The sequence below is a fragment of the Silene latifolia genome, chromosome 5 (assembly GCF_048544455.1).
Source record: "Silene latifolia isolate original U9 population chromosome 5, ASM4854445v1, whole genome shotgun sequence".
Taxonomy (NCBI): domain Eukaryota; kingdom Viridiplantae; phylum Streptophyta; class Magnoliopsida; order Caryophyllales; family Caryophyllaceae; genus Silene; species Silene latifolia.
Window position 1 is genome coordinate 59664063 of NC_133530.1, and position 11124 is coordinate 59675186.

The window sequence follows — 11124 nt, forward strand, 5'->3', positions numbered from 1 at the left end:
TCAATTGAAAGAGCATAACAATAATTATGGAGTACATGTTATTTCTACTAATAGTTGTGTTGTATACTTATATTTTATAACAACCCTTAATAAGTCTCCCTACAAGTCTTTTCTATGGTTGTTAGAAATAGGAATATAAAAAGCAACTGAATACAAAAGGCATATTGTCTTGATGCAACAACAACGTTGATTTAAAGTCCAAGCAATTGAACCCTAATAATACAAATAAACATAAATAAAATGAATAAAATCACCCACATTTTGTACATTACTAGTAATGATGCCCAGCTACGCCCGCGCTACCTCTATTTACCATTATAATTTATTTTCAATTAAATAAAGCTACTTTTTTGTCTATGACATATCTTAAAATTACGATAAAATAAATTATGAGACAAATTCACTACTACCGCTATTAATATTTTACTTAAATCGATTAGTTAAGTAATTGTTCATATATGCTTTCTTTTGTTGTTAGTATTGTTACTTTTATTACATTCGTTATTGCTACGGTTACTTTCACTACTCCCACCGTAATTATTTTTATTTTCACTACTGCCGCATGAGTATTGATAATTTCACTACTCCCGTTGTTACTCCTCTTGCTAATATAGTTACTTTGACTGTTTTTCTTTGTTGGATGCGGGATGACGATCTTTGAAGGAAGCAGCTATTGGGTGGGTTGCGTATGATCATGAAGGTACTGTTATTTATTCCAGCTGTGTGAAGATTAGAGAGGAGTCAGCATGGAATGCTCCATTTGGAGGTCTCGTCAGATTGTATTCAATTGATCCTTCAAATGGCAGGAGTAAAGATCGAACATCATCTCATTAAAGGACTCCTAGACGACATACGACTTTTATTTTTCTCATTTCATTGCTTATGGTTTTGTTTTTTTCCTAGACGCTTTAATAGATTGGCCCATGACCTTGCTCAGAGTGTCACGAGGGCCTAGTCTAGTTACCTTTCTTTACCGCTACGAAAAAAATAAAAAATATTTTGACTATTCAAATGAGTGATTACTAACATATTATTATATCCAATGTTAGTACAATTATTTACACTAGTACCATAATTTTAAGAGGTTATATATTTATATAAATATATTACATGTATTCATTACATCAAATCGAAATAATTATAGAATATTATATCTTTTGGAAATCGGCTTGATTTATTTACCTTTTAATAATTTCCAAAATATAACCTACTTATATTATATTTATGTATGTTAAATAATTGTATAATTATATGATGATACTAATTAATAATATAAGTGGGTAAGGAAAATCACCATATTTGATATTCACCAAATTTATAATTCAACCAAAACTATATAATATTTACATTGAAGTCCCTTGATCGGGTCTATCACAAAGTGCTATCGATTAAAAACTATATAGTATAATTAAGTTATATAGATTTATTTAATTACATTGAAATCCATTGGTTTATGGAATATATATATATATATATATATATATATATATATATATATATATATATGTATATATATATATGTATATATATGTATATATATGTATATATATATATATATATATGTATATATATATATATATATATATATATATATATATATATGTATATATATATATATATATATATATATATGTATATGTATATATATATATATATATATATATATATATATATATATATATATATATATATATATATAGGATCTATATATATATAACTTAAAGTTCGTGCGAACTTACGAACTGACTAAAAAAGCTAAACCATAGAATAATCACGCGCGTTTGAAATCAGCATCTTATCACTTTTCTCTCACTTCTGCTTCCTTACCTTTTCACTTTCCCATTCTCACATAAAGTCACCCCACCCCAAACCAACTGACGTCGACACCTCCGACCTCCGGCCACCCATTCGGAGGGCTTACACCGACCACCCACACGTCGGATCTGGGTTAGTTATGGTCGATTTAAGGTGAGGAAATGTGGTCGTGGAGATGAGAATGAGGGGTGACGATAGTGGCCAGATACTCGCCGGCGTCATGGGGGTTGTCAGAGATGTCACTGGCGCGGTCTGGGTGGCCATCGGCGACACCTGGTGGTATAGTGTGTGGTTGTACGGGTAGGGGATATGTGGTGGGTGTAAAAGGAATGAATTCTACTTTGAATGGTGGTGGTGAGCGACTAAGGTGGATGGCAGCGGTGGTGGTGAGCGACGATGGTGGGCGGTGAGAGTGGTGGTGGCGGCGGTGGATACACAAAATAGAGCATATCCTAGAGCGGATATCATTGATAACCTCGCATTTTTAATCAATGTAGGAGTGTGCTTCTTAGTTGATGCAAAAAGAAATTGGGATGTTTGTTTATTCATGGACATAGGAGTACCAGAGAGATTATGATTACTTACGGAGAAGTTGTGATATTTAAATAACTCTGGAAACTGAGAGTCTGATTGTCCGATTTCATTAGAGCAAAGGCAGAGTACATGAGTGATTCTAAATGTTGAAGAGTGTACATGGATCTTGCAGCTAATGCTCCGCTTATAAACAAACTACTTGTTATAGAAGATGGCTTCTCTGTATTTGCAGCATCTGAAATCAATGATATCCGCTCTAGGATATGCTCTATCCTCACCTGAAAATACACGTGCATAGATGTCTTACCGACTGTTTGCAGTAATTGGTTTATTGGTTTATCGCGGAATACTGTGGGAAGTTTCCATCTGTTAGAAACTAGTCCTACCATTCTCACCGCCCACCATCGTCGCTCACCATTCTCTAGATAGTGGTAGTAGTGGCGGTGGTGGTGGGGCCAGTGGTGGCGGTGGATTGGGGCTGTCTAGGGAGGTTAGTATTGTGGCAGTGGTAGGGAAGTGGTGGTGGTGGCGGCGGTGGATACACAAAATAGCACCTAGATACACATAATATCAGCCCGGATACACATGGTATTACTACTAGATACATGTGTATCTAGTAGTTATATCATGTGTATATGGAAGTACTAACTTGTGTATCTAGCAATCTAAAGAAGTGTATCTGACTTGGCGAAGATGTGTATCTAACAAGGTAAAAGAGTGTATCTAGCAAGGTAAATGAGTGTATCTAGTAAGGTAAAGACATGTATCTAGCAATCTAAATAAGTGTATCTGACTTGGCGGAGATGTGTATCTAACAAGGTAAAATAGTGTATCTAGTAAGGTAAAAACATGTATCTAGCAATCTAAAGAAGTATATCTGACTTGGCGGAGATGTGTATCTAACAAGGTAAAAGAGTGTATCTAGCAAGGTAAATGAGTGTATCTATCAAGGTAAAGACATAAACTTAAGAACCTTTGCACACTACAATGCATGATATTGGCTCATGCACGTCATTGCTTAAAGCTGATTATGGTCTTCACATCCTTAGTTGCGCACCGTCGAGTAGACTTGGCTCATCCTTTATACTACTACATTGCTTGTGTTATGACACGTATTAGTCACCAATTCTTTAGTTAACTAGGCTATATGGGACTCGAACCCATACCTTTGTACAAAATTTGTACATTGCTCTCCCAATTGAGCTAATAGCCTTTAATATATGTCAAGCAAAGTTGAAATGAGGGGTACATAATGACACAAATTTTCCAGGCAGAAAATTGAAGCCATTACTTTGAAATAAATAATACTGTATGTACTTACATCTTACAATTTATGCACCAGCTAAATTCAACCCCACCCATCACCCAATATATATTTATGTTTGGTGCCATGGAATGATCATATATATCTCAGCCAATGGATATCTTTTCTATCTAAAAACGGAGTCCAAAACATCGAAATTAACAATAAGGATAATGAGATGTATATACCTTCTTCTATCTTCTGGTGCAGCGAGTTAGTGTACCTAGAAATGCAAATTGATGACAAATGTGGGATTGCAAACCATAATGACAACAAATAACTTGCAAAAACATAATAATGGATACCCACCCAAGACATTGCTGAATAGATGTTCATAAACATATTTAATTCTATAAATTACAGAGAGTTTAGACTTAACATCAAGGTTATTTTATATGGAAATGAGAGATGGTTCCTTGCACTTTCGGTTCACAACATGTCAAAAGCTCACGGATAAGATTACATTATTGCTAACACATCTACTATTCAGTCTCAAGTCAACCATCAATATTCCCCCCTCACCCACTGACCCACACCCTCCTTCCTTCTGTTTTCTCCCGGGCATTACATAGTTAACTTGAGACAGTTTTTTAGTCCATTGAATACGTCATTGTTTCACCCCTTACTTTAAAATAAAACCAAAGAGAACGGATTGAATGAAACTACAAAGGTGGATGATGACAGGGATGTTTACCAAAAACATTTGTTTGATAGGAAAGCGGGGACAAAACACAAGTTGACAACTGACTAATAGAGACCCAGCAAACAACAGTGGTGTTCTAGCAGCAAATACAAATATTCAACCCAAGAAAATACTCGCACCATCACATTGTATTCACCTGTGTTTTTCGCTTGTGTTGATGCTCAACATGTCACTAATACGGTAGAATGACAGTAATAAAGATCAGAATATAATGGGAATTACCAACAACAATGTTGTTGGTAATTAAGCTCCTGTCATCACACTTTTGCATTATTTTGTCTAACAAAAGGTACAAGCTTATTCAATTGAGCAAAAACAAGAATTTTCAACACAAAGATCAAATTTTTAGCTACCTTCATCAGTAACCTGCCGAACGACTTCCGCCTCAATCTCCTCATTAATCCGAGTCTTATACACTTCTTTCACTTCCTCCTTCTTAACATACTACAATCAATCCATCCAAAAACACAACTCAAATTCCAATTCACAATCTCAAACAAAATCACAGTAACTAAATAAACAACTACATTACAATGAAAACCAATGGAAATTGAATCACGGAAATTAAATAACCTCAGATGGTGCAGCGAAGAATCGAACCCTAGAATCGAAAAAACCTTGATTTTCGGCACATTAGTGAATCGAATATAATGATAATAATCTGAAATCCGCTTTTGCAAATGTTTGATTGATTGATAATCGAGGAGCATGAATCTGAGAGTAAAATCTTATGAAATTATTGAATAAATTGATTGATCGAGGGTGGGAAGAGGAAGAGAAGGAAAGAGGCCGATATGATGTCCGTCGATGGCATAGTTGACGGAGGTGTCGCCGGGAGAATTGGCGTTTGTTGGTGGTTGCCGGCGGTAGCTGGTGGTGGTGAAGGTAATGGTTGGTGGTATGCTTGTTGAAAATAACATTAGGTTATGAATTTTGGGTCGTATGTGAGTTATACGAGGTTAGGCTTTTTGAGTGGATAATAAATATCAGCCCTCTACAAGCAGTTCGTACGGTTCGCACCGTACTTTAGTTCGCACCTAACCCCGCCCCTATATATATATATATATATATATATATATATATATATATATATTTGGGATCCTATGAGAACCAACAAGATAATGAGAACCATGAGAACCACTTATAATTGAACAAAACATTGTAACTAACGCTACCCCCCAAACCCGTCCATCATTTTCATTTTACAAATTCCCCTATCTCACTCATCTCCCTTTCTCTCTCTTCGAAAACCGCGTTCTAGATCCTTCCTCCACTTTCGAGCGTCACAAATATTCCGATCAAATTCCTCGCCGATCAAATTCTTCGACGCTTTTTCCAGCAACAGATCCTGGTAATTCAACGAGGTAAACTTCCGATATTCATGATTAATTTTTAGCGAAATTAGGGTTTCTGTGTTTCTGTCTTTGTAATTTTTATGTCGACTAAATTACTTGAATTTAAGCCTTCATTAATTTGTTATAGTCGGAATTATGAATTATGTTTGTCAACTTAGGGTTTTCGTGAATTAGCTTGGGGAAACTTCAAAATGAGGGTTGGGGAAGTTAAGCAACTACGGACATTAGTTGAAATCATGAAATTAGGGACTGATTTTGCGAAATTAGGGTTTCAGTGTTTCTGTCTTTGTAATTTTTAAATTTGTCGATTATATTAGTTGAATTTACGCCTTCATTAATGTGTTATAGTCGGAATAATGACTTATGTTTGTCAAATTAGGGTTTTGGTGAATTAGATTGGGGAAACTTGGAAATGAGGGTTGGGGAAGTTAAGAAACTACGTACATTAGTTGAAATCATGAAATTAGGGATTGAACTTCCAAAATTTTTGCTAATTACGCTAATTCATTGTCCTTATATGGCAGATTCTTAGATTTGTAGTCTTGTTGTTCACATTTTCGCTAATTAACCTAATTACGCAATAATCAAACCCTGATTCCCCATGTTGTTGTTGATGTTTGTTGTTGATTTTCTACTGAAATTGTTTAAATCTCAAGTTCAAACAATGCATACTAAGTAGCATATGCGATGTGAGTAAAGCTACTAAAGTTAGTAACTATTATACTGAGTCAAGTAAATTTTTTCATATTTCCTCCATTTAAAAGTATTCCCTCTTTTCAATTCTGCATACAGAAACATAAAAAAATGGAAAATTGGTGCAAAGGTTGGGTAGTCAATCGCGAGGAAGTAGAACGAGAACTTTTTATCCAACATTATGTCAAAGAGAAAACTGACTCTCTGAGTTACCTTGGTCAAGTTACCAAAATGGAGTTCAATGATCGTCGCAATCAATCAAGATATGATGTCTTAACTGATCCAAATCTTGTGTTAGAAATCTTCAATCACCTTGATAAATGCTCTGATAGGGCAAGCATGGCCAATGTCTGCAAATTGTGGGCTAAACTCTTTCTTTTCTTCCCGTATTCACCCGGTGTTCTGATAGCTTACCTGCAAACTTTGCGATTTAATGACATTAATGGCGTGAGGATAGTGCGTAGTCGTGGTAGACTAATTTCCAAAAGATGCAAGTGTTTTATGACGGGTAATATGGCAGCCAAATTCGTCATGCATGTTCACCAACGAAGAAATGTTTTTCAGAACACCCATCTTAATCCACTTAATGACAGTCAAATTAAGCAAGTTGATGAGATGTTGTGGGATATGCCACCTTTGTCACATGAAGAAGCGAAAGCAATAGCAACACCCTTACTAGCTCGTCGAAGGTTCTCTTATGTTGAAGTCGTTGATTTGATGTAGGTCTATCATAAGTTTGTACAACTTTCTGGCCAACGTACTGTATTTGTACTTAGGCCACTTAGGGTATTGAACGTTAAGGTTTAAATGTTCCTTTTTGTCAGGCTTTACTAATAATTATGTAATTAGTTTTGGCATTTTGGATTGTAGAAGTTGTTATGAATGTTGGTTTGACATATATATATATATATATATATATATATATATATATATATATATATATATATATATATATATATATATATATATATATATATATATATTTTATATTTTATATTTGACTTTCACAACTTATGTTCTTTCATTTCCCAATTTTACTTAGTTTTCATCTGTATTCATCAAGTTGTATTATGCTCTTCACCATTGTTTTGCAACATAATTAACTGTGAAATGTTGCAATCTGTCTTCATTATAAACATGTGATTTGTACAACAGTTTGTCTTTCAACTGTCTTTACAATATCCCTCAAATCATTGATAGATATGGGGTGAAAGAGTGTTGCAGCCAAGAAAAAAGTTCTACTAAAAGGAGGTCGGTCAGTCAAAGATTATTTTTCAGCAAAATCGAAAGCTGCAACAACTGATGCTGTTGACCCAAGCAATTTGAGTAAGAAAATCAGTTTACTCTTGCACATTCATGAAAAAAAAATTCCTTATAAGTACATGACGTAGCGTTGCACATGCATGAAATAAAAATATATGTACATTAAACAACCCTACACCTGCATGAACTAATCAACATTAACTTTGACAGCCTCACAAAATGCAACCTCACCTTAGAATGAGAAATAAGGGAAAGGGTTGAGGGTTGGATTAGGCGGATCCGTGGTAGCGGTCCGCCTAATTCAGCCCTCAACCCTTTCCCGTCCCGTTTTAGGATACCCGACAACATATGTTTATTAAACAACCGTGTACATGCATGACAAAGCAGAGTATATGCATTAAACAGTCTTCCACATGTCTGAAAAATAAGGGAAAGGGTTGAGGGTTGGATTAGGCGGATCCGCGGTAGCGGTCCGCCTAATCCAACCCTCAACCCTTTCCCGTCCCATTTTAGGATACCCAGCCCTCTACTTTAACTCCCGTCCCCAAAAAAAAGGGTTCACTCATCCCCTCTAGGGTGTCTTTTGGTCTCGCGACCGATAATGTGAGAAGGGAAAGGGTTGAGGGTTGGATTAGGCGGATCCGTGGTAGCGGTCCGCCTAATCCAACCCTCAACCCTTTCCCGTCCCATTTTAGGATAGCCGGCCCCCTACTTTAAATCCCGTCCCCAAAAAAGGGTTCACTCGGCCCCTCTAGGGCGTCTTTTGGTCTCACGGCCGATAATGTGGGAAAGGAAAGGGTTGAGGGTTGGATTAGGCGGATCCGCGGTAGCGGTCCGCCTAATCCAACCCTCAACCCTTTCCCGTCCCGTTTTAGGATACCCGGCCCTCTACTTTAAATCCCCTCCCCAAAAAAAGGGTTCACTCATCCCCTCTAGGGTGTCTTTTGGTCTCGCGGCCGATAATGTGAGAAGGGAAAGGGTTGAGGGTTGTATTAGGCGGATCCGCGGTAGCGGTCCGCCTAATCCAACCCTCAACCCTTTCCCGTCCCGTTTTAGGATACCCGGCCCTCTACTTTAAATCCCGTCCCCAAAAAAGGGTTTACTCATCCCCTCTAAGGTGTCTTTTAGTCTCGCGGCCGATAATGTGAGAAGGGAAAGGGTTGAGGGTTGGATTAGGCGGATCCGCGGTAGCGGTCCGCCTAATCCAACCCTCAACCCTTTCCCGTCCCGTTTTAGGATACCCGACCCTCTACTTTAAATCCCGTCCCCAAAAAAAGGGTTCACTCATCTCCTCTAGGGTGTCTTTTGGTCTCGCGGCCTTCTACATGCATGAAATTTTTCAAAACACAATTACTTGCGTTATTTAGAGATTGCCTAGGCTATGCTCGGTCATGGCCTGTGTCGTGCTCGTGTCGTGCTTGAGCGTGCCTGACTAATTCTTAAACTTTAAGCCAACTCCTATGTATTTTGAGCGTGCCGTACTGGGCCGTGCCTAAATTATGGCCTAAAGTGCCTAAATTATGGCCCAACTTCTTCAATAATCACTCACATTTAAGTTTCGAGACTTGAAATGAGAATTAAAGCCCACATTTAAGTTTTGAGACTTGAAATGAGAATTAAAGCCCAAAGTAACATAACTAAATTAAAGCCCAAAGTAACATGGCCTTTTTAAATGACTTGTAATGAGAATTAACCCATGTCATGGGGAATTAGCCCATTTGGGTTATCTGTGCATAAAATGGCCTTCCATGTGCATGGAATAACCTTGTATGTGCATGATATTAAACGACTTGTCGTACACGATGATGATTCAACTAATCACATCTTATTGCTGGCCTAATTTGGAGAAACAATGATCACATGTTTCAGCTTTTTATTTACCAAATTTGGAGAAACAATTATCACATTATTCAGATGTCTTAATACTTTCCTTATGTGCATAAAATGACCTCGTACGTGCATAAAATGAGCTCGTATGTGCATGCCATAATTTCTCAGGGAAACACATGTTTTCTATTCTTAAATCGAATCACAATTTCATCTTCTCAAATATACAATTTAAAAATCCGGAAGACTCCCGTTACATTTATTACAAAACAATTGTAAATGAAAAAAAAAATCCAAAAAACAAGTGTTGTCTTCTCAAATGACGCTCAAAAATTCCGCTGCACAAGTCCAATTCCTCGCAAAAAACTTCAATCTCACACATAAGAAAGCAAATGTCAGCAAAGATAAAAATTAGAGGGAAACAAAAAGGGTAAAAATAGAAAACTTACGCTAATAAGAGACATCACTTACTCGACTATTTATCAGTGATCCTTTGGTCGGTCACAATTCCTGCTATCGTGGTTCGCCATCTGCCCACAAGCCTTGCATCTTCTTAGTGGTTTCTTATTAACTTCCCCCACTCTTTCTCTTTGTGAAATCATTCTTTTTCCCGAGCCTTTGTTGTTGTATTGTCTTGGAGGCAAAATTGTAATTTCGCTAGGCACACTTGTTCCCAAGAGCATTTCAATATCCGCATTTTTGTCCCTTTTCTTTCCAATACTACTATTACCACCATCATCAGCGACACTACTTGTTATTTCTGAAAGTACCCTTTCCTTGAACCCTCGTAAAATAGTTAGTAACTCATCACAATTAACAGGACTCTGTTCAACTAGTGACACACAAGTGAACATTTCTGACCACAATTCGATCGTTTGTTCTTCGTGCATCGATCGATCTGCAATCAGAATCGCAAAACCGCCCATCGAATTGAAGATTGGTTGGCAGGTTGCTAGTTTGCTCCACCTATTAAGTACGTATTCGCTTGGAATTTTCTCAAAACCATAATCTTTAAGGACACAGAGAATATGTCGACAGAGTATTCCATGTCTTTCAAATTTCTTGCAATTGCATACTAGTTTCACTTCAGCTGTCTTATAACCCACCTTATAGTCTTTCTTTCTCTCACGATCCTTGACGTCTATGTAGAGAATTGCATGATTCTTATCTTTTTCTTTGTCCCCAATGGCACATGTAAAGCATGCAACTTTAATTTCCACTTTGAACTCCTCGAAAATTCTCGGAGTGTAGGTTTCTGCTGCATGCTTTTCTAGGTCTAGAGGAGTAGCCAAGTCAGGAAACGAGGACTTAGATTGTGCAATCAGTTTTGATTGAGTCCATCGTTGTGTATCCATTGCACTCTCAAAGCGCATCTAAAATTCAACAAGGGTCAAATTTGGATTAGTGAAATTGCTAAAGAAATGATTTTCTAACTCGGACCTCGAGGTTGTTCTCGTCAACCCTCCTAATAACAAGTCACGAAAGTAAGCTGGAATCCAAAATTGTCTAATGCCATACTTTTCCTGAAGCCACTCATTATCCGACAACCCATGAGCTTCCACAATGGCTGTCCATCTTTCCTCAAATTCAGCAGGCTCCACATCTTCGCCCCAAACACATGAGTTTATCTC

General features: G+C 37.2%; 1 protein-coding gene across 1 annotated transcript; it reads right to left on the minus strand.

Annotated features, from left to right (window-relative positions):
- Positions 1 to 9975: 9975 nt before the first annotated feature.
- Positions 9976 to 10848, minus strand: LOC141655418 (protein FAR-RED ELONGATED HYPOCOTYL 3-like). The gene has a single exon (XM_074462499.1). It carries the CDS (start codon positions 10846 to 10848, stop codon positions 9976 to 9978), a length of 873 nt encoding a protein of 290 aa, XP_074318600.1.
- Between the last annotated feature and the right edge of the window lie 276 nt (positions 10849 to 11124).

What these genes read in the sequence shown, in the direction of transcription:
- LOC141655418 (XM_074462499.1), bottom strand. Translation starts at nt 10,848, where the DNA reads ATGGATACACAACGATGGACTCAATCAAAACTGATTGCACAATCTAAG.